The following is a 24,404-nucleotide window of genomic DNA, read 5'->3' as shown; positions in this document are numbered from 1 at the left end:
ACCACTCCGCCTGAGACTGGGGGGGGGGGGGGGTTAGAGTGTGGGCACCCACGGAGGCATAATGAGATTGGTGAGATGAGATTATGGGACCTATATGGGCCGTTAATGGACGGATGGCTGGCAGCGGGAGGGTGATGGCGGGGTAATATGGGGGTGGGAGGGAGGTGTTGGCATCAGCTCTCTCTGCAGTGTCCTCCTCTAAATCACCCCCTCCCTCCCCGTGTCTCTCCCCTCACAGAGGCCCTGGAGCTGGGCCAGACGGACGACGACCAGCATGATTACGACAGCGTAGCCTCAGACGAGGACACGGACAGCGAGCTGGCCACGCAGAACAACAGCAACACGCAGCGCAACAACCGGGCCAAGGTGAGGAAGGGCCACATGCTGACGCACACACACACTCACACACACACACACACACACACACACACACACACGTCACACACACACACACACACACACACACACACACACACGTCACATCTCATTAGTGTAACACTAGGAGAAGGGTCTGGGTGCCAGCTGAGACCTCCCGAAATTAGATCTGCATCTCGTTAGTCTATAAAAGGACACGTGTGTGTGTGTTTTTACCGGTATGTGTAATGCACATGTATGTATGTGTGTGTGTTTGCGGCTAAGTGGTATGCGCGCGTGTGTGCGTGTGTGCGTGTGTGCGTGTGTGCGTGTGTGCGTGTGCGTGTGCGTGTGCGTGTGCGTGTGCGTGTGCGTGTGCGTGTGCGTGTGTGTGTGTGTGTGTGTGTGAGTGTGTGTGTGTGCCGGTATGTGTGTGTGTGTGTGTGTGTGCCGGTATGTGTATGAGTGTTTGCTGGTATAGTAATGCACGTACAGTATGGTGCTTGAGGACAGCCCTTCTGTAAAACGCAAATCGCCAAAGTGATTGAACTGAGCAATACACTTTTCCAGCCAATCAACATGTTGCTTCAGGAGCACAGAAGGGGGAAGGAGGGGGTCATTGAAGAACGACTCTCCCTAAAGCTGACACACAGGAGCAACGAGTGTGTTCTGTTTGAAAGACCGTACCTATAAAACGAATCTAAAACGAGCGTCTGCCACTCCACCGCTGTCCGGAGTTCAAAACCTGCACCGACATCGTGCCGCGGCTTGTCCCAGAATGCTTTGCGAGGTCGGCAGCAGCAGTGCGAGTGCATTTTTCCAGCGTGACATCAGCGCTCTTCCCGCTGCTAATCACTGGAGCATCGTTCAGCTCTCGAGGGAGGAAGCGGCGTGTGAACACACTCACGCTGACTCAGGAAGTGGCAGGCATACCGCTGCGCAGAGTGCCAATGCACAGCACCACACACACACACACACACACACACACACACACACGCACACACACATGCACACACGCACACACACACATGCACACACGCACACATGCACACAATTATGCACACACACACACACACACACACACACATTCATGCATACGCTCACATAGACTTACGCTGTCATACACTCAACCACACACATACACATTCATGCAGACACAGACACAGACACAGACACAGACACAGACACAGACACAGACACAGACACAGACACAGACACAGACACAGACACAGACACAGACACAGACACAGACACAGACACAGACACTCACCTGAGAGTGATGAAGAGTGAAGAGGAAGATGATACTTAAGTGGTATCTCATGTGTGGTGACACACCTCAAAGGTGCCGTTCAAGTGGGTTTATTGCACATGTTTTACAGTGTTGGTGTCCCGAAGCAGATTAGCAGAGAATGGCTTCACAGAATGTGTAAAAACTAACCTTACTTGGTAAACCCCGGTGGTAGTGTGCGTGAGCTTTGAAATGAGGCTGGAGTAGGAAAGATCTAGCCCTCAGGCGTGTGGTTTAGTGACTGATTCAAATGGCACCATTGTATTAGCCAGGTTAAATGGCAGGTCAGTCTGCAAGGAGATTGCATTTCTAGATCTACATTCATCAAGGTTTGGGTGAACAGCCCGTTCAGAAATGTAAAACAAATAGCCCCCGTGGCGTGCAGGTCTAGTGTGTTGCCCGTCTCCCATCCCAACAGCACTCCTATTAGGACTAATGCACTGCGCCATGCTAGGATGCTAGGATGCTAGGAGGTAATTTTTTGTTTTCCTATCTTGTGTCTAGATTTTAATGCTGAGGTTTTGTTTTTCTTAAACGCTTTTTGTAAGAGCTGAATGTTTTGAATACAATTTTGCTTTCTAGCACACATGTCTCACATGGTGTGTGTGTGTGTGTGTGTGTGTGTGTGTGTGTGTGTGTGTGTGTGTGTGTGTGTGTGTGTGTGTGTGTGTGTGTGTGTGTGTGTGTGTGTGTGTGTAGAGTATGGACTCCTCAGACCTGTCAGACGGGCCCATCACTCTTCAGGAGTATCTGGAGGTGAAGAAGGCTCTGGCCTCTTCTGAAGCTAAAGTCCAGCAGCTCATGAAGGTCAACAACAACCTGAGCGAGGAGCTGCACCGACTACAGAAGGAGGTACACATGACATCCCCACACACCCACACAAACACACACACACACACACACACAAACACACGCACACACACATGACATCCCCACACATACACACATGACATCCCCACAAACACAAACACACACACACACACACACACATACACACATGACATCCCCCCACACACACACACACACACACACACACACATGACATCCCCACACATACACACATGACATCCCCACACACACACACACACACACACACACACACACGACATCCCCACACATACACACATGACATCCCTTCACACACACATACAAACAAACACACACACACACACACACACACACACACGACATCCCCACACATACACACATGACATCCCAACACACACACACATATGACATCCCCACACATACATACACACACACACGACATCCCCATACACACGACATCACAACACACACACACACAAGCTCACCCTACACTCACTCTCCAAAACCCCCACATCCCAAACACACACACACACACACTCACACTCACACACACACACAAGCTCACAATGTATCCTACACTCACTCCCCAAAACCCCCCCCACACACACACAGGCTCACCATATATCTTACCCTCACTCCCCAAAACCCACACAAACACACACACACACACACACACACACACACACGCACACACAAGCTCACCATGTATCCCACACTCATTCCCCAAAACGATGGTTATGTATGGGCCATTCTACCGAATTGGTGCAAAGTCAGGTCGGAAATATTTTGAATTTTTTTATGTTTTATTCCCAAAACTTTGTCCGTATGTATATTGTACCATATCTAAAGTACACATATCTAGTAAAAGAACAGTCAATTTTTATATTGTATTTTCAGAATGTGTTGGAATGTTTTTCCTCTTCCAAAAATTGTCACTACCGAAACATCACATTTACTATAGTAAAAAAGCATTATTATTGACCTGTTCAGATTGTGTTTCCTTCCCTTCTCTGAACAGTATTTTTACAAATATTTCTTGAAGGTTTTCACAATGAAATCCATAAAAATGAAATTTTTACCAAATTTTCAAGTTCAATTTATACAATTCATCAAAATCTAAGTGCAATATTTCTTTGTAAAATGCAAAATACTGATCATATTGATTCCAGAGTTGTTGATTGAGGAAATTGAACAAACATTAATCCAATCAGTATCATAACATTTTAGTTGATTGCTCAATATACTTAATTTTTTACAAAACATCCTGTGTTTCGGTAGTGCTGCACTGTTTCGGTAGTGACATCCAGTGTTTCGGTAGTGACCGCACTGTTGGATGGATATTCATTTCTCTCCCAAAATCTTCCAAAAGGTGCTCTGGGCCGCCCTTTAGTCCACACAACACATTTATTTAAAAATTATGGGATTGAACTACTTACCATTTCATTTTGTCACTACCGAAATCATCAGGTCACTACCATATGTTTCAGTAGTGACTGTTTCGGTAGTGACAATTCTAGCTAACTTTAAGCTAACTTTAAGCATAAATAAAGAATTCTAGCAAGCACACGGCTTGCAAAAAATCTTTGAAGAGGTGTACACACATACAAACATAAGATTTTGCATAAAACTCCAAAAGGTTTACTTAATTGAAGAAAACATGCGTTTCGGTAGTGACAATTCTTAAGGTTACACGTCGATTTTCAGACTTTGGAACACATTTATATAAAAACTATGGGATTTAGCTACTTACCATTCAACCATGAAGGACAGGGATGCAGTGTCACTGCGTGGTCAAAAATGCAGAGTCGTGGCTAAAACACAGGCTCAGCCAATGGACTAAAACTCTTGTGTTTCGGTAGTGACATGAAAACTAGGGACATGATTTTTTATATGTCTAAGTATGGTTAATTGATTTAAAAATTAAACCCAAAATTAATCTAAATATTCCAAGTTCTGTTTCAACCCAATCATAAAGATCTTTGACATTAAATCATTGAAAAAAATCTAAAAAAATTGAAAAGTGTTATTTACAGGCATTGAAATTTAGATGTCAGGGTTGGGGACAGCTACTTCCCAATAGAAAGTACCCTATAAATGATGATTTTGTATATATTTAGCTTATCACTATCTCATTTAATGCATTGGGTTTATATAGACCATAACATTTTCTTAGTAAATATCTATGCCTAAATACTTAATTGTTTTGTAAATAGTTTTTATTGTTGAGGGACTGCATATTACACTAATTCGGTAGAATGGCCCGTATATAACCACGGTTCTATGAGTTCCGGATGACCGCCAGAGGCGGTGCTTACAGCACATGGATATTATCACACGGAACGTGCAGGTCGAGACTTAATAACAACAAAGTCAAACGTGACCTGGGTGACGGGGGTTAAGACACCGGTGAACCCAGGAAGCGATCTCTTGGCAAGTCTTCTCGCATAGAAGCCCAGGAGGCCGCCATACCACGAGTGGAGTGCGCCCGGACATCCTGAGGAACCGCGGAGCCACTGTGCCCGTAGGCCTGCCGTATGGCCTCCACTATCCACTTGGACAGTCTCTGCCTAGAGAGTGCCAGGCCCCTCCTCGGTCCGGTGTGGCACAGGAACAGGGCATCACTCAGACGGAAGCCCTCAGTACGAGACACGTACATCCTGAGGGCATGAACAGGGCATACAAGTTCTGACCTCTCCCCCTGATCTGCTACAAAAGCAGACAGGCTGAGAGGCTGATTAACAAAGCCAGAAGAGAGGGGGGGCCTCAGACGGAGAGCGCCCCGGAGGAAGCGAGCCACCAAAGGAAGGGATCCCACAGTACGTACTTCAACCCTGGCATGATGTGCAGAGATGGCAGCAGCGTACACCTTGATGGTGGAAGGTGCAAGACCCTTGTCAAACAGTGACTGAAGGACCCGCAGAATGGTAGGCAGGGGGCAGCGTGTAGGCTCCACGCCCAGTGCCAGGCACCAATCGGAGAATAGCCTCCACCGGTTGGCGTAGAGGGCATTGGTGGAGGGCGCCCTCGAGCTGGCAATGGTGTTGACCACCGCCGGCTCACAAAGCCCTAGTAAGGGGTCTGGCTCCTCAAGGGCCAAACCCAGAGCTGCATCCGGGCCGGATCCGGGTGCCAGATCTGGCCCCCCAGCTGAGACAGAAGCTCCTGCCTCATCGGCAGGCACCAGGGGTCTCCGTCCAAAAGCTGTAGCAGCTGAGGAAACCACACTCTCCCCGGCCATCGAGGAGCCACCAGCAGAAGCGAATGACGGTCCACCATAACTCTTTGGAGAGTCTGCACTAACAGTGGTAGCGGGGGAAACGCATAAAGCCGTCGCCGCGGCCACGCATGTGCCAGTGCGTCCTGGCCCAGGGGACTGGGGCCGTGGAGACTGAACCACAAGGGCCAGTGTGTCGATTCCTGGCAAGCAAAGAGGTCCACCTCTGCCCTGCCAAAGCGGTCCCAGATGGCGAGGACAACCGCTGGGTTGAGCCGCCACTCCCCGGGATCGGGGCCCCGCCAGGACAGCAGATCCGCTGCACTGTTGGCGGCCCCTGGCAAATACGCAGCCCGGAGGCTCAGGAGACGACGATGGGCCCACTGCAGCAGATGCTGGGCCACTCTCAAGCACTGGAGGGACTTGGTGCCACCCTGGTGGTTGATGTAGTACACCACCGTGCAATTGTCGGACCTCACCAAAACGTGTCTGCCGGCCAGGCCCGTGAGGAATCGTTGCAGGCTGAGAAAGACAGCCTGCAGCTCCAACACATTGATGTGCTGCCGCCGCTGCAGAGAACTCCTGCGGCCTCTGGCTGTCCGGCACTGCCAGACCGCACCCCATCCTTCCAGGGAGGCGTCCGTGGTGACAACCTCCCGCCGGGAAGGGACGGCAGCCAGGGGGACACCCTGCAGGAGGTAAGCCCTCTGCCTCCAAGGAGGGAGGAGTTTGTCGCAGGTGTAGGAGACCTTGAACAGCCTGTGCCTGTGCAAGGCCGGGTGGAGGCGGAGGTCGTTCAGCCACCTCTGGAGCGGTCGCTGTTCCAGCAGCCCCAGCGGAACCAGATAAGAGGCAGCGGTCAGCATGCCGAGGAGGCGTTGGAAGGACCTGAGGGAGAGTGAGAGGGAGACATGTGCGACATCGGAGCGGGCCTTGGCCTCCGACCGGGAGCATATCAGCCAGTCGTCCAGGTAGGGCAGGATGTGCAAGCCCTGGGCCTGGAGTGGCGCCAATGCCGCCGCCACACACCGGGTGAAGACCCGGGGAGCCAATGCTATGCCAAAGGGCAGGACACAAAACTTGTACGCCTGTCCCTCGAAGGCAAACCGCAGGAACTGCCTGTGGTGTGGTGTAATCGGGACGTGAAAGAAAGCATCCTTCAGGTCGATCGCGGCGAACCAGTCGTCCGCTCGTATGCTGTGCAAAACATCCACAGTGCGGAGCATGTGAAACCGTAGGATCTTCAGATGGCAGTTCAAAGCCCTCAGGTCCAGTATAGGGCGGATACCGCCGTCTTTCTTTGGGACAAGAAAATAATTGGAGTAAAACCCACCTAGCCGCTTGCTCCGCTCGACTGGAGAGATGGCACCCTTCTCCAGGAGGCTCTAGATCTCTTGCCGGAGGACGAGGGCCTTCTCCGGGCAGGCCATGGTGGTGGTCCGGACCCCTTGGAATCTCGGCGGTCAGTGGTCGAACTGGATGCGGTAACCTTCTTCGAGGGTCAACAGCACCCAGGGGTCCGAGGACAGCTCTCTCCAGCGTCGGAGCTGCTCGCTGGAGAAGTGGCAGACCGCCGGCGTGACAACGTCAGCGTCGTCCAGATCGCCCCTGTCGGTCATCATAGGTGTGACGAGGGGCTGGTTGGGTGGAGGGAGCGGCGCCGCGGGCCCGAGATGTGTAGGGCCGGCGAAAGTCCCCGGCCCGCCTTGAGTCCCCGGCCCGCCTTGAGTCCCCGGCCCGCCTTGAGTCCCCGGCCCGCCTTGAGTCCCCGGCCCGCCTTGAGTCCCCGGCCCGCCTTGAGTCCCCGGCCCGCCTTGAGTCCCCGGCCCGCCTTGAGTCCCCGGCCCGCCTTGAGTCCCCGGCCCGCCTTGAGTCCCCGGCCCGCCTTGAGTCCTCGGCCCGCCTTGAGTCCCCGGCCCGCCTTGAGTCCCCGGCCCGCCTTGAGTCCCCGGCCCGCCTTGAGTCCCCGGCCCGCCTTGAGTCCCCGGCCCGCCTTGAGTCCCCGGCCCGCCTTGAGTCCTCGGCCCGCCTTGAGTCCCCGGCCCGCCTTGAGTCCCCGGCCCGCCTTGAGTCCCCGGCCCGCCTTGAGTCCGGGATGGGACGGCAGCCAGGGGGACACCCTGCAGGAGGTAAGCCCTCTGCCTCCAAGGAGGGAGGAGTTCCTCGGCCAGCCTTGAGTCCCCGGCCCGCCTTGAGTCCTGGGGGGTACGTGGCCGAGATCGCGGCGTCCGAAATTGCTGCGCCGGCGCGGGCCCCCTGGAGATCGAAGCTGCGTTGCCGCGTTGGGGAAGCTGGCGCAGACCGGCATACTGTTCCCGTGCCTGGACGACTTGAACGCTCCTGTCCAGGGCCTGTTGCGCGGCTTGGCCCAACAACTCCCCGGGGACAACAGGGAGAAAGCGGGGGACCCTCCTGTCCGGCTCCGCCAGCGGCGACTGTGCTAGCCAAATTTGGCGGCGGGCGAGGGTCAAGAAGGACATAAGCCTTCCCAGTTCTCGCGCTGAATAGGCGAATGCCTGGAGCGCAGCCTCGCAGAGCTCCTGAGAGCCCACGGCCGTCCCCTGGGATGTTTGGGCGAGGGCCAACAATAGGTGGGACGTGGAGTTGCTAAGGCGTCCCACCCGCGCCGCCGTTTCATAGCTCCGGACAAGCAGATCATCTGTGATGCGGCACTGAGCGCGGGGGCACCTAGCGTCCGGGTGCAGAGCCTCATTGGGGGACAGGACCAATGCCGCCATAGACGGCTCGATGTTGGGCATCTGCTGGAGGCCACACGCAGGGGCATGCATGTCCGCCAGAGCCCTGCACGCGCTGGGGAGGTGCGAAAAACGCCTGGGGTCCGTCCAGCATCTCTGAAGCTCCTGGATGTAGGGGGCCGAGGGCGGCACGGCCAATGCGGAGGGTTGCGTGGAGCCTCTAAAGAAGGTGCTCTGCTGAGGCTGGCGAGTCCAACCCCAGGCGGGCCAGTGCGGCCTTCAAGGCGGGCTGAATGGTGGAGCGCCCACGCTCCGACACTGCCACTGAGCCATGGCTGGTGGCCCGGGAGCCAGCCTGGGAGGCAGAGTCAGTGGCCCCAGACCCCTCATAATCCAGGCTCTCCGAAGCCAGGATGGACACCTCGTCAAGGCCACGGGTGGCCGGTGACAGATTGGGAGGCGGTGGCGTGCCACTGTCCGCCGGAGGTGGAAGGCGAGCCAACAGGGCCTTCATCTCCTCCAAGTCAGCAGACATCCTGCGGACCTTCGCCGCCAAAGGGACCGAGCGCGACTCATGCGCCTTGAAGGCGGGGCGTGAGGCCACCCCATGGCGCCTGCTGGGCACTATCGCTGCAGTAGACACGGCGCCCTGCCCCGCCGTGTCAGGGAAGCTTCCTGTGGCGCAGCCACCAGTGCAAGCCTGGCAGTCCGTGCCTCCATGCTGAGGCACATGCAGTCAGCGCAGGCAAGGTCGGTCAAGCCCTGCTGTAAGTGGCCGAGACCCAGACAGGAGGGGCACTCGCGATGCCCGTCTTCCATCTCGAGATTTGCCCGGCAGCTCACGCAGCAGTGAAGATACTCCATGTCAACCAGTCAGGCGAAGGCACCGGACAGGACAAGCTGACGAGAGAGGACAGGGGCGAGAGCACCCCAACAGTATTTCTTGTCTTAATTCAAAAAGACAACCAAGGCCACAAGACACCCAGGGGCGAGAGCACCCCAACAGTATTTTTTAGTCTTAATTTAAAAAGACAACCAAGGCCACAAGACACCCAGGGGCGAGAGCACCCCAACAGTATTTCTTGTCTTACAAAACAAAGAGATAACCAAGGCCACAAGACACCCAGGGGCGAGAGCACCCCAACAATATTATTAGGTTTACAAAAAAATCTAAATAATGATAACAAAGCTAACGTTATCAATAATCACCGCAATGAAAGAGCTAGGCGGCAACAGAACACAGGGGCGAGCACACCCCAACAATATTGTTAGGTTTACAAAAAAATAACAAGGGTCAAACAAGTTAGGCTAGACTAAGCCTGCAAGCAACCAATAATCAGAATCAAAATAATGATAACAAAGGCTACGTTATCAATAACTAACACAACATGAAAAGAGCTAGGCGGCAACAGAACACAGGGGCGAGCACACCCCAATAGTCAGCGGTAGTACAGCTACGGTAAACTTAGTTAAATAAGAAGGGCAGCCCACAGGCAAACCAAGAAGGCTACAAACAAGGTAGCTACAAGGCAACAAAAAGGGCGCCGGGCGCCACTAAATATCGCTAATAAATCAAACAGCGGCGAAAAACACCACTACAAATAAACAACCTTACCTCCAATGCAACGCCAAGGCAGCCTCCCGCGGCGAGGGACACACCGCTTCGGAGGGCCAGGCAGCCAGCCCCGGCCAAGCGAGAGCACTCTATAAAGGCGGCGCAACAGCGAAATAAACAGTGAAAATAAATATATTTCAAATGACCAAAACGCAGTCTCTTTGGGGGGTGAAATCACGGCCCCAACCAAACAAGGTACGAAACTTCGGCGCTTCAGTCCACAAACAATCTCCAAACCTGCAAACGCAAATGCGAGAAGTGAAAGAGATCGTTTCCTGGGTTCACCGGTGTCTTAACCCCCGTCACGGGGTCACCGGGTGACGTCACCCAGGTCACGTTTGACTTTGTTGTTATTAAGTCTCGACCTGCACGTTCCGTGTGATAATATCCATGTGCTGTAAGCACGGCCTCTGGCGGTCAGTAGGAACGATATAGAACACACACACACACTGATTGACTGTCACATGTTTACAACGGTAGTAGAGACATTGCTTTCATTGACAAACAGCATCTTTTGACCGTTTGATATGATGCAGGGCAGGCTCAGAGTATTGGTCATTACTCAGTCACTTACTAGACAGAGGGGGCAGATTTCTCATTATTCTTTGATGGTGTGTGTTTCTGTTACCCTGTGATACATGTCAAGTCATCTCCAGCCCACCATGGTTAGTCCCATCCTAGTGTGTCATGTGTCTTCTGTGCCTCCACTGGCGTCTCCATCACCACCAGCACCACCAGCAGCACCACTCGTCTGTTTATGAAGCCTCCATTATTCACACACACACTCAATGCCCTCAGTATGGAGGGACCAGTGGGCACAGTGTGAACCTAATGAACAGGACAGAACACTGGCCATGTGCACCTCTGACCCGAGATGAGAGGAGAGGAAAAGACTCCAGAGTCCCAGACCCCCCCCCCCCCTTTACAGCATGCCATCAGCAGCACCCCAACCCGCCCTCGAATGCAGCCACCCTCGAGTGAACATCTAATATCCCCCTCTCTCCTTCTTATATGTCCATTATTCCAGTTGTGTGTTCCCCTGTCGCTCTGAGGCCTCGCTCCATGTAACAGACAGCATGTTGGACTGTTGATCCTCTTCCTGGTGTTTTGTCTGACTGATGTGTGACCTAAGGTGACCTCCCCCCCCCCCCCCCCCCCCCCCCCTCGTTCCCTTCCTTGCCCCATCCCACCCCTCTCCTGTAGATCACGCGGATGCAGACGGAGAACAGCACGCTGCGGGGGGGTCCGGCCGGTGGGACATCCATGTCGGGAGCAGGGAGCGGCAGCGCGGGGCTCTGGTCAGGGGGGATGATGAGGACGGGCGGTGGTGGGGGAGGGGGGGTGGGTATAGCGGGCGGGGGGAGGGCTGGGGGCATGGGATTGAGCGGGGAGGTTGGCCTGGCCACGGCACACACCACCACTGCCGGGCCCCTCCGCAGGGACAGGCAGGCCTTCTCCATGTACGAGCCCGGCGCCGCCACTCCCAAGTCCCACACCACCGGGCTGGACTCCTTGTCTGGCCGCCTGCAGCCCCTCAACCCCTCCAGCGTAAGTGTGACCTCGTAACCGGCCTGGGAATGACCACAGCACACTCACAGGCCTGCCTCTCTCACTGTCCTCCCTCTCTCACTGTCCTTCCTCTCTCTCTCAATGTCCTGCCCCTCTCACTGGCCTTCCTCTCTCTTCCAGCTCTCTCTATCTTCCTGTCTCTATCTCTCCATCCTCTCTCTGTCTCTAGCTCTTGATCTATCCTCTATCTGTCTCTATCTCTCGATCCTCTCTCTAACCCTCATCTCTCTATCCTCTCTCTCTCTCTCTGTCTCTATCTCTCTATCCTTTCTCTGTCTCTATCACTCCACCGGTCCCTTAGTAGTTCTTTCATTTCCCTGTCTTGTGTGTGTGGTTCTGCCCCTCCCTGCACTCCCCCTGGCCCTTACTCCAGTGCTGCTGCTCCTGCTGCCTGGCTAACCTGTGGAAACGTGTGGTTGTCTCAGCTAACTCACTCCCCCTCACTATCTCTTCCTCTGCACTGCCTGCGATGATCTCCAAAACTGTCTCTACAGTTTCACAACGGGTCTGCTTCTAGGATGTGCGCTAGACTGGATGATGATGTGTATATTAACTGGCACAGAGAGAGCACATTCTTGAGCAGCTCTATGCAGTGAGGTTCCCCTGGGTCTCCCTGCATGTCCATGGGGCAGATGGAAACGATGGAGGACTGCCGTGACACTTCCCTACCCGTCTGCATATGTGCTCTGGTTAACTGACACCACAAAAGGAATGCAGTGCACGGAACCCCACTGAACTGCCTCCAGTCATAACAGTCCAGTCAAACATCCATCCTGTTCGTCTCATGCATTTGTCTTGTCTATCTGTCTGTCTGTCAAATTGTTCATTGAAACGATACCCTCACCTTCATTCTCTTCTGCATCCACAAGTATATGTGTTCTCAGACGTTATTCTTGGGTTAGTATCTACCTGAGAATGTCTCCCAAAGTCTAAATATGTACAGTGTTTGTGGGTACATGACATGCATTGGGACCTTGACAATTATGTGTGAAGTTGTCAATTGCCAGTAATGTCTTAAGCAGTCAGTGGTGGAGCTGATAATGTGAATGTAGGTGTGACCCAATGCAAGCAATCGTTTTGTTTCCGTTAGCTTAGAATTCACTCTTTCGTATATACATAGGGAGAGAGTCATCGTCCATGGAATCGGCCATGTTGTGCGGCCATGTTTCCACAGTAACCAAACCAAAACACTGGCACTAGAATGCCTTTCATGATTTTATGGCACCTGCTGGCCACCGTAGCTTCTCCTACACACTTGGAAAAGGAGAAGTATTGAGTTGGTTGTAATCTGCAGCCTCATGGCTAGATGCCACTTAATCCAGATACTGCACCTTTAGGCGAAGCAGCAAGCATCATGCAGATTTAGTCTTTGAAGTTCTACTCCGGCCAAAAACAAGTGCAACATAAATAAAGCACAAAATGAAATGTTCTGTCAAATAAAACAATGGCAATGCGAGTCTTTTTATCAAACTAAAATCTCGATTGGATGAATTCTAGGCTTTTAGGAAAGCTTAGCTCCATTGCATTTGTAGGAGCCAGGTTGCTGCTTTTCAAATGGCATAAAGACTATGCCTTAATGGCGTATAAACTATGCCTCAATGGAGTAGAAACTATGCCTCAATGGAGTAGAAACTATGCCTCAATGGAGTAGAAACTATGCCTCAATGGCATAAGAGGCTCATGTCCTGGCCGGGTAAAAAACGCATCCAAATGTTTTTATTTCTGCCAATTGAAAACCAAAAGGAGTGTGCATGTTCATTGTGATATTTAACCACAAGGTGGCGTAAGATGCAGTCGATTGAATTACAAGTATACTACATAAATCGAAGGTTACGTAGGTAACCACGGTTCTATGAGTTCCGGATGACCGCCAGAGGCTGTGCTTTCAGCACTGAATTATACATCGCACGTTCGTGCAGGTCAAGTTATAATATCAACAAAGTCACGTGTGACCTGGGTGATGTCGACAATGTGCACCAGCACAAAAGGCCGTTCCACCCAGGAAGCCACCTCTTGGCAATCATCTCGTGAAAGAACTCCAAATGACTGCCAAGGTCTGGCGGTCATCCGGAACTCATAGAACCGTGGTTACCTACGTAACCTTTGTTCTATTTCGTTCTTACTGACCGCAAGAGGCGGTGCTTTCAGCACTGGATGACAATACCAACAAAGTCATGAGGAGTGCCTACCCGCTTTTAGAGATGCTGTGACTGAGTAGGAAGTATCGCTGCAGCGACCAGGTCATTGGACACCACGTTCACTCTGTAAAACCTAGTAAAGGTGCAGCCTGATGCCCAGGAGGCTGCCCTGCAGATGTCACTGAGAGGGACCCCCCTTAGAGATGCCCATGAAGTCGCCACACTCCTTGTGGAGTGGGCTCGGACATGACGAGGGGCTGGGAAGCCACTGTGCCTGTATGCATGCTGGATCGTCTCTGCGATCCACCTAGACAGCCTCTGCCTGGAGAGTGCATGACCTCGTCTTGGGCCTGTGTGGCAGACGAACAGCGCGTCTGACTGGCGGCCCACTGCAGTTCTCATGATGTAAGTCCTCAGGGCGCGCACTGGACACAGCAGTTCAGCGCTCAGGCCTTGTCCTTCCTCCAGGGCGGACTCGAAAGCTGCCAGGCTGAGGGGCTGAGGGGCTGGTTGGCGAATGTGGAGGAAAGAGTCTTTGGGAGGAAGGAGGGGTTTGGCCACAAAGTGACTCCCCCGCCTTCGGGATGCCACTGCAGGCAATCCGCGCTTACCGATAAGGCGTGTAGTTCCCCTACTCACCTTGTCGATGTAATAGCCAGGAGAAAAGCGGTCTTCATCGAAAGCCAGCTGAGCTCGGTCGACTGCAAAGGCTCAAACGGGGCTCCACAGAGTGCTCGCAGCACCAGGAGGAGATCCCACTGGTGCACCCGCCTCCGCTGTGGGGGTCTCAGTCGAAGAGCCCCCTTGAGGAACCGAGTCACCAGGGTATGAGACCCGACAGTCCTGCCTTTTATCCAAACATGCTTTGCGGAGATGGCAGCAGCATAGACCTTGATGGTGGAGGGCGTGAGTCCTCTATCAAGGAGTGACTGTAAGAACTGTAGTACGGCTGGCAGGGGGCAGTGTGTTGGCTCCTGTCCTTGCCCCTGGCACCATTTTGAGATGATCTTCCACCTGTTCGCATAGAGGGTGTTGGTGGAGGGTGCCCGCGAGCTGTTACTGGTGTTGACCACCGTCTGCTTACAAAGTACTAGCAGTGGGTCGGGCCCCTCAGGGGCCAGACCCAGAGCTGTAGCCGAGACTGATCTGGATGCCAGATCTGTCCGCCCAGCTGCGAGAGGAGGTCCCTCCTTACCGGGAGGCACCAGGGTCTCCCGTGCAACAGCTGAAGCAACCTGGGGAACCATACTCTCCCCGGCCAACGGGGAGCAATCAGTAGAAGCTTGTGCTCCTCTGTTTCCACCCTGTGCAGGGTGGGCCAGATTAGTGGCAGAGGAGGAAAAGCGTACAGCTGCAGTCTCGGCCATGTATGTGCCAGTGCGTCCTGGCCTAGCGGACCTGGCTCCGAGAGGCTGAACCAGAGGGAACATTGTGTTGACTCCCGAGAGGCGAATAGGTCCACCTCTGCCCTGCCGTAACGATCCCATACAGCCTGTATTACCGCTGGATGGAGTCTCCATTCTCCTGGGTCGGGGTTCCCCTGGGACAGGAGATCTGCGGCTCTGTTGGACGTGCCGGGCAAGTACGCGGCCCTCAGGCTCAGTAGGTGCTGATGTGTCTCTTGCAGGAGCTGCTGGGCAATCCCCAAGCACTGCAGAGATCTGGTGCCCCCCTGTTGGTTGATTTTGTACACCGCCGACATATTGTCGGATCTTACCAGCACGTGTCTCCCTGCTAGCACCGGGAGGAAGTGCCTTAGGGAAAGCAGCACTGCCTGAAGCTCTAGCACATTTATGTGCCGGCGCCTCTGTTGAGGGCTCCACCGACCTCTGATCGTCCGAAACTGCCACACGGCGCCCCATCCCACCTGAGAAGCGTCCGTGGCCACTACCTCCCTCCGGGAAGGAATAGCGCCCAATGGGTTTCCCTGGGTCATGTACCTCCTCCTCCAAGGACGGAGGAACCTCATGCTGCTGGTGGTAACCCTCACCAGTCTGTGTCCGTGCCGTGCGGGATGGAGGCCCAGGGCGTTTAGCCAGATTTGAAACGGCCGTAGCGCCAGGAGGCCTAGTGGGATCAGGGATGCGGCTGCTGTAAGCATCCCAAGTAGGCATTGAAACGACATCAGGGTCAGTGCCCTGTGTCTTCTGAAGCATGCCACAAGCTGCTGGATTCTCTCGACCCGCTGTTGAGAGGGGACAGCACTCATCCCCAGAGGTCGAGGGTCATGCCCAGGAACCCCGTCTGCTGACAGGGAACTAGGGAACTCTTCTTGAGGTTCAGTCTGAGCCCTAGCCCCGTGATATGCGCAATCATCGTGGCAACATCGCTGCAGGCCTGTGCCTCTGACTGGGAGCAGATAAGCCAGTCGTCCAGGTACGGTAAAATTTGCATTCCCCTGGCCTGCAGTGGAGCCAGCGCAGCTGCAACACACCTGGTGAACACACGGGGCGCCAGAGATGTACCAAATGGCAGGACCCGAAACTGGTATGCCTGACCCTTGAAGGCGAACCTGAGGAATTGACTGGTGTGGGGCGATTGGGACGTGGAAATACGCATCCTTCAGGTCGATGGTGGTGAACCAGTCGCCTTCCCGGATGCTGTGCAGGACCTCCCTGGTGCGCAGCATGTGGAACCTCAGAGTCTTGAGGTGAGTGTTTAAGTGCCTGAGGTCTAGGATTGGCCGGAGTCCGCCATCCCTCTTTGGAACTACGAAGTAGATGGAGTAGAACCCACCTTCGTGTGTCCTCGAGTCTAGCTGTTCGATGGCCCCTTTCTGTAGGAGAGCGCCGATCTCCTGACGCAGGGCGAGGGCCTTCACTGGGTTGGTGACTATGTTGACGAATGTTGGCGGTCGGCTCTGGAACTGGATCCTGTAACCCTGAGACACTCTGGCTTCCAGCGAGGAACATTTTAGCCAGACTAGACTAAGCCCGGCGGTGTACACCCCGGCTCTGCTCAAGTAATGACACCCAGAGCGAATGCACTCCGGTTCTGTGTGACACCGTTGACTTAAGCCAAACACCTGTAAGAGACCTCTACTCATTCACCGAGCGAGACACACTCCGAATGAACAGGCCCTCACCACTAACTTAAACCGGGATATTCGTAACAGTGTCTTAACCTCTATTAAACCAGACAGCAGTGGAGCGAGCACACTCCACAGCGGCTGTCATAAACGAAAGCAAACTTAAACCGTAATATTCGCAAAGAGTCTTAACTTAATCATGGAGCGAGACCCACTCCGAATGAAAGCTCTATTAATAAAACAGCGGTGGAGCGAGCACACTCCAAAACGACTGACACAACGAAAGCAAACTCAAACCGGAATATTTGCAAAGAGTCTTAACTTAATCACGGAGCGAGACCCACTCCGAATGAAAAGCTCTATGAAATCAACAGCGGTGGAGCGAGCACACTCCGCAACGACTGTCACAAACGAATGCAAAAGTTTACTTACCTTACGTTTTAATATGCCGAAGCCTGTCGGGTAGCTTAACTGAATAATAATTGGGACACTACATCCAGAGAATCCGGCGAAAAACACCGTTCAGCCGGGTAGCTTTAAACTGAAATAATAATAGGGACACTACATCTAGAGAACCCGGCGAGAAACACCGTTCAGCTGGGTCATTTTAAACTGAAATAATAATAGGGACAGGACACTACATCCAGAGAACCCGGCGAGAAACACCGTTCAGCTGGGTACATTTCCCCTGTGGGGAGTGAGCAAGGCCGCTCCGGCCCAGGTTACACTCAGTAAGGAATAATAAGTTAGCTTACCCGCTTCAATGCACAAATCAACTTCGAGTGATGCAGTCTCTCAGAGGGTGAAAAAAGTCACTGCTCCGACCACAATAGTCACGAAACTACTCGCGTCTGACTCGAATCGCAATGTCGACCTGTTAACGCAAGAAGATGCAAGAGGTGGCTTCCTGGGTGGAACGGCCTTTTGTGCTGACGCACATTGTCGATGTCACCCAGGTCACACGTGACTTTGTTGATATTATAACTCGACCTGCACGAACGTGCGATATATAATTCAGTGCTGAAAGCACCGCCTCTGCCGGTCAGTAGGAACGAAATAGAACCTACAGTGATCTAGCAGGTGCCCCTCTTTGTGTGTGTGTGTGTGTGTGTGTGTGTACTTCTCTTTTCTCTGGTAGTTATCTAGAGGCTTACTCACAGGGTTTAACAAGGGGGGTGAAAACACCTTACTGCTGGAACCAATCAAACCCTGAGCCTCACAAGACCAAGTCCTCTTGCACTGTCTATAAGATAGACAAGTAGCCAGCGCTGTAAGGTTAGGTGTCAATCTGGTCTATGATGACTAGGGTTGGGTACCGAGAACCGGTACCGATACGGCACCGGCTCCATACAACCGATACCTACCCAGACCGAAATGCAACGCAGATTTCGGTGCTTCCTTTCGGTGCCTGAGCAGATTTTTTTTTTTTTTATTAAAAAATTAATAATTTAACAAAACTAGCGATAGCTAACGAGAAGTAACGTTAGTGGCGTAGATCTTTCTGAGTACGATCTGTATACTTTTTTGTGTTGCTAACAGATTTCGTGGGGCACATATAAAACTGCTCCCAATGTAGACTCTCGCCTGTGTCGCTCACGCTCATTGGTGATAATGTAGCATTCCATATGGGACTAGTGGAAACGGGATTTGTGTTGAGGAGTTGCCATGGTAATGGGTTGACTTGTGTGTGGTTTCGGTTTCAAGATAAGTGTGGTTGTTCTAAGCAGAAGTTGGATACGCTTTATTAAACGGAGAGCTACCGTCTCATCCAAAGATATTCCTTCTCAATGTGAGTTCTTAAGAGAGCACTAACTCGGACGCTACAATAACATTGCAACAGTCTAATGACAGTGAAGAGCAGGCAGCCTTGCACAGAGCAAGCACAAACAGAGCTAGCCATCAATATAACGGAGAAATTGCCGAAAGGTAAACGATCAAAAGTGTGGCTGTATTTCGCGTGTAAATGGGGGAGAGAACTCAAGAGGCCCTGAACCTAAACTCTTAAAGGGGCAGTACACATTCACGAAACCAGTAGGTTTAAATAAATGCAAACAAAATAATATTTTTTTTACTCTGAAGGCAAACATGCTCATATTTCTGCAAAAGAATTACTGAAGTGTGAAGTGTGTGTACAGAGTGTGTTATGTATTTATTTATATTTATTTAAGTATACTGTAAACAGTTGTTATAAGTTAATATATTGTTCATAGTTTGAAGTTAAAAGGTTTGAAGCCAAGTGTTTTGTATTTATTTTTATTTATAGTATCCCTTAAACAGTTAATATATTGTTAAATTTGAAGAAAACTATTTGCCTTGGCAATAAATAAGCCTTTAATGTCTTTAATTAAAAAAAAAAAAAGTATCGGTTCTGGCACCGTTTAGGCACCGGTATCGTTTTAAAAGTATCGGTTATGTACCGGTATCGGAAAAAACCCAAACGATACCCATCCCTAATGATGACTCCATAAACCCTTTAAAATCTTAGAAGAGTCCTTTATCTTGACCATGAGACAGCAGAGCTTGGCTGGCATCACCAGACTGGCATCACCAGACTGGCTTTGACTTGTGTTTCTGTGCCTAAGCACATGACTGAAGATGCTGCTCTCTTTCCTTTTCCTCTAATGCTTACTCACCCTAGCATCTCTTTCTCTCTATCTCTATCATTCTCTCGCGCTGCTAGTAGCATGTACCTCACTGACTTGTGGTTGTTCCCCTCTCTGTCCTCTCAGGGGCGAAAGGGTGGCCCATCCGGCCCCGGTCCCTACGGAGGCCAGCACCTCTCTGCCTCCACCGAGATGGGCAGGTATATGGTGAGTGTCTGCTCCGTCCCCAGCATCTGGCTCAGTACACACAACCCCACGTCCTTCAGGCATGGAGCTCATTGTGCTTGTCTTCCACCAGGTCTCCAGATCAGAGAAGCACGGTAGCGGCACGGACAGCGACTATGACAACACCCAGACATACGACGTCTCATTGGGGTTTGTTGGGGGCCGTCTCTCTTTGGTTACTGTCAGATTTGATGGGGTTTTCGTGGCCGAAGGGTATTTGGAATCGGATGTGGGATGTGTTTTTAACGTGGGTGTTTGCAGGGCGGGCCGCAGTAGTGAAGAAGAGGGCCGCACTGACGTGGATGAGGGGGAGGGGGGCGAACCTGACCCAACGCTGCCCTGCACGGAGGACGTCATCCTGAAGACGGAGCAGGTGACCAAGAACATCCAGGAGCTGCTGCGAGCCGCCCAGGAGTTCAAACATGACAGGTACCACCGCAGAAATAGCAACCGCTAAACCCAGAGGGGACCGACCCACTGATGTAGTGGTCAAATCTCAGGAGGCATCGTTAATTTACCTTTATTTAAATGCCCTTTGATTAAACAATAGGGTAATTAAGAACACTATTAGTGTTATTTGGGGTAAAAACAAATGTGTAAAGAATAAGCATCTGTACAGGAGTTAAATCTCTCCATTAAGTATAGTGTGTTTCTGCTTTCAGAGTTTGAGTTCATGAGATTGTTTGGTATAATGTTGTTTGTGTGTGTTTGACCAGTTTTGTCCCATGTTCTGAGAAGATACACACAGCGGTCACAGAAATGGCCTATCTTTTCCCTAAGGTAGGCACCAGCCTCATTTAGACCCCTTATACACTCCTGCTGTGTCATTGTCAGTAGTACAGCCAACACTTCCTGTCTGAATCACGCTTTTTCTGCTCCTCGTCACCCTTGCTTCCCTCCATGTCCATTTCTCCTCTGCATCCTCCAAATCTGTCCTCAAATCATGTTCTTTCCTACAACCTCACTCTTCTTCTTTCTTTGTGTCTGCTGCCTGTCTTTCCCTCCCTCCTTCATCTCTGATCCTCTCTCTCACTCCCCGTCTCCTAGCGACCTGCTCTGGATGCGGTGCGCGGCTCCCTGCGCCTCCTGCTGGCCAGTGCGTCGCGGCTGCAGGTGGAGTGCCGCAAGGCCGCGCCCTCGGACCCCTCCACTGTTACCGTGGACTACCAGCTCCTCACGCAGCAAGTCATCCAGTGTGCCTACGACATTGCTAAGGCCGCCAAACAGCTGGTCACCATCACCACCCGCGAGAAGAAGCAGTAGTGAGGCAGCCCCACCACCAGGGGCCAGCCAAGGGTTTGGGGGATGGGGGAGGGAGGGGTGACCAGAAGGAGAGATGGAGAGAAAAGGTCAGTCTCTGGTGACTGACAGAGAGAGGACTGCTGGAGGATAGGAAATAGAGATGGATAACGGAAGGCACTATGGGAGGAGAAAAGGACTGGGAAATGGAGAGGGAGAGATGAAATAGCATCCTGAATGGAAAGAGAGAAGAGGGATGCACAGTGTGGGGGAAAAAAGGAAAACCTAATCATGATGCTAAATGCAGCTATCACTACGGATCGTGGGGTGGGGGTGGGAGAAGCAGCAGACCGCCAGTGGAGGCACACAAGAGGCAGGAACCCCCAACGGGTCGGCTCTTAATCATCTCACTTAATCTCACAGGACCACTCGGTCCTGATCCCCCCCTCCCCTTCTTACACTTACACGTCTCTCTCTTTCCAACACACACACACAGGCACACAGACACACAAACACACACACACACACACACGAGCACGCTCGCTCGCACGCAGCCTGACTCTGGGGGCCAGGGCACAGAGACTGCATCTCTTTGGGGCCACAGACAGACAGACAGACAGACAGACAGACAGACAGACAGACAGACAGACAGACAGACAGACAGACAGACAGACAGACAGACACAGACACAGACACAGACACAGACACAGACACAGACACAGACACAGACACAGACACAGACACAGACACAGACACAGACACAGACACAGACACAGACACAGACACAGACAAGCACTCCCAGTCACACTAAAGAGAAGTGCAGTTACGGGCCCCCACTGGGTAGGAGTGCGTGCATCAGTGTGTGTGTGTTTCCTGGCATTGTTGAGAGTGGGAGGATTGTGACCATTTTATTCTGTCGATTTGTTTTGTTGTTTTTCTTAATTATGCCGTTCTGTTGGCCCGGACCTCTTGGGACAAAATGTACTGACTTTTGAAAAAGAAAAAAAGCAGACACTTACACTGGAATTGTAATTGTATTATTGTTATTGTTACTATAGTTTTGTATTATTGTTATTGTTTATCTATTGTTTTTGACTTACTTTGTCATTGATGTTTTTTTTCTTCTTTTCTTTGGTCTTCATTTGGATTTTATAGTCAGGGTTGGACAGGGAGGTGGCAGCGGAGCTTAGAGATGCCCCTACCTCCCGTCTCTCTGGCTGACACTAACCTGTGAAAGGATACTCAAGACTCAGTGGAACACTCCCATTCCTACACAGTGACATTGGTGGAGTGTCCGTTTATTCGCTTGTATTTGTTTGTTTGTTTTAGTTCTGTTTTAGTCTTCATGCATTCATACGTGTTATTGGAAATGAGGTTGAACAATAGCCAAAGGAGAAAGGGGTGTCACCGTCTACCCCTTTTGAGCACAAGGACAATGATTTCAGTATGGTCTTAGGGGGGGGGGGAAGAAAAACACTCAACGCAACTGATGTCAGAAGCATTCTGTTCTCTTCAGAGAGACCACAGCACTAGCTACACTGATAAGATGCTCATCTCAAAGTTCACAACATAACCGGATCATTTTGAACCGGTAGAATTACCTGTGTCGTAGTACCTCGGCTAGTCTTATCTGCCTTGTAGTGCTAGCAAGTTTGGGAGCAGTGAACATTTCAATACTATTGTTTTGTATTGTGTTTTTAGTTTGTTTTTCTTCTGGAGCTTCTTGCCTTCTTTGTATCTAGCCAAGTGAACGTTTTCGTGGGAACTCTTCCTGTCATTTTCGCACCTCTCTCCAGGACAAGAAGCCTCCTCTGAATGGGCTTTCACTGCGAAAGGGTCTTACTCTGTAAAGCACACGGGAGTCCGTCATATCAGCATGAACATGAATGAAAATGTACGTCAGTGATAATCCGATTCTTGCGTTTGTTTGTTGAATGAACTTTAAAAAAAGAGAGAGGAAAAAAAATAAGCTAAAAACGGAACTGAATGTTAACGGAGCGAGGTGCCTGCCGTAGCGCCAGGGGCGAAGGCACCTCCTTACAGAGCAGAAATAGCCTGTTTCCTGCCCTCTGGAGACACCCTTTTTAAACAATCTTCCTTCAATTGTGAGCAACTTTGTGCCAGACTGTTTCCCATTTTTTGTGACGCTGATTGAGTCATCGGTATAAGGCTGCGTGGTGCGAGACCGACTGGAGGCCATTTGTCCGTGTGTGAACAATAGCACAGCTCTGTGGCGATAGTCGGTAGTGGGGGCAGTGGGTGGTTAGCCATCCTCAACCAGTTCCACTCACTCACATCCATGTGGTCCCTATTAGCACTGCAGCAATTGGCAACTCAGTTTGCCACCTCCAGACTATTTCGGTATGGTAACATTACATAAGTTTGTTTTTCTCCTTTTTTGTTTTTAAGACGGTTACTCATATGGCCTTAAGATCTTCTGCTGTGCTTCTCATGTCTTCCATCAGCCAATTAATCCTAAATAGTTTTTCTTTTCTGTATGTAGAAAAATGCGACTTATCCCCTTTTAATTTTCATCTTCCTTATAAATCAGTGTCAAAATGTAAAGAAAGATTGTCTTAGAGAAAATATATGATCATTATTGCCTTTGCACATCTGCTAGTTTTAGCCGGTAAGTCTGGCCATCTCATGCCGAGAGTTGATTGGCTCTGCACCCCACCACTATGATAATGTGGCGTACGGCCTGGATGTCTGCCCCTGCTTCCATCTCCTTTACCTCCCATGAACAAAACCATATAGAATAGAGACATATATATGAGACTTATATTTTCACAATATTTTTTATCAAGCTTAATGTTAAAATATTGTTTGGGGGAGATCTTTTACCTCTTTCTTCCTTTGCTTTGGTGGACCCTGGGGCCAGACCTAGGGGTCTAGATCGAGGTCCACCACAGGTAAAGCACTAATCATCTCAACACCATGGAACAGTGGTTGGCCCCCCACGTCCCCTCCTCTTACTTGTTTGTGTCGAGTGACAGACCTGCTAGGGTAGTCTTAGTTAGGCTGGAAGAGGCCTTGAAATCAGCCTGTGTCTGTAAGCTCATGTAGTCATCCAGAAAGATTCATCAGTATGACGTTACATGGGGGCAAAACTGTGGAAAACTCATCCCCAACAATGCCCTCTTCATACCCCCACCAGCCCTGTCTCATCCATACACCCCCACCCCCTGGTGCAGACAGGTGCACTGCACTTCACGCCTTCACTGTTTCGTTTGTGCATCAATCTCACAGCTCTTCTCATGGGAGAAACATGGTGATGGGAGAAATTCCTTACGTAGAGGTGAACTGTACAAAATGAAATCAAAGCAAAAGATAGAAAAGAGTCAAGATGAGGCAAAAACAATGGAATCGTAATAGGAACTCGTAAGCTGTACATTTGTAATAAATAAACAAAAAAACAATGCTTATTGTCACTGGACTTATTCTTTGGTGTGTTCTGAGGTTTGAGTTGACCCCTGGTGACCCCGGCAAGGTAAGACATATTCAGCAACACAAACTCGCCCTAGGCAAAGCTATTCTACTAGTTAAACTACAGGGATACACATATGGGATTGTTTGAGGATAACCTTTCAAATATGCTGCTGCCACT

General features: G+C 51.3%; 1 protein-coding gene across 1 annotated transcript in view; it reads left to right on the top strand.

The window, feature by feature from the left end:
• git1 (G protein-coupled receptor kinase interacting ArfGAP 1) overlaps positions 1-24,167 on the top strand; it is a 41,081-nt gene extending 16,914 nt beyond the window's left edge. The window contains exons 13-20 of the mRNA XM_080844692.1: positions 239-366; positions 2,342-2,494; positions 11,199-11,543; positions 19,460-19,540; positions 19,632-19,708; positions 19,820-19,987; positions 20,275-20,338; positions 20,606-24,167. Of these exons, the coding sequence (XP_080700818.1) occupies positions 239-366; positions 2,342-2,494; positions 11,199-11,543; positions 19,460-19,540; positions 19,632-19,708; positions 19,820-19,987; positions 20,275-20,338; positions 20,606-20,821 (1,232 nt within the window). The 3' untranslated portion in view covers positions 20,822-24,167. The remainder of the gene's footprint in view (positions 1-238; positions 367-2,341; positions 2,495-11,198; positions 11,544-19,459; positions 19,541-19,631; positions 19,709-19,819; positions 19,988-20,274; positions 20,339-20,605) is intronic.
• The last annotated feature ends 237 nt before the right edge of the window (positions 24,168-24,404 follow it).

Source organism: Sprattus sprattus (genome assembly GCF_963457725.1).
Source record: "Sprattus sprattus genome assembly, chromosome: 9".
Taxonomy (NCBI): Eukaryota; Metazoa; Chordata; class Actinopteri; order Clupeiformes; family Clupeidae; genus Sprattus; species Sprattus sprattus.
Note: the sequence above shows the minus strand (reverse complement) of the source record. Positions and strands in the feature narration are given on the sequence as shown.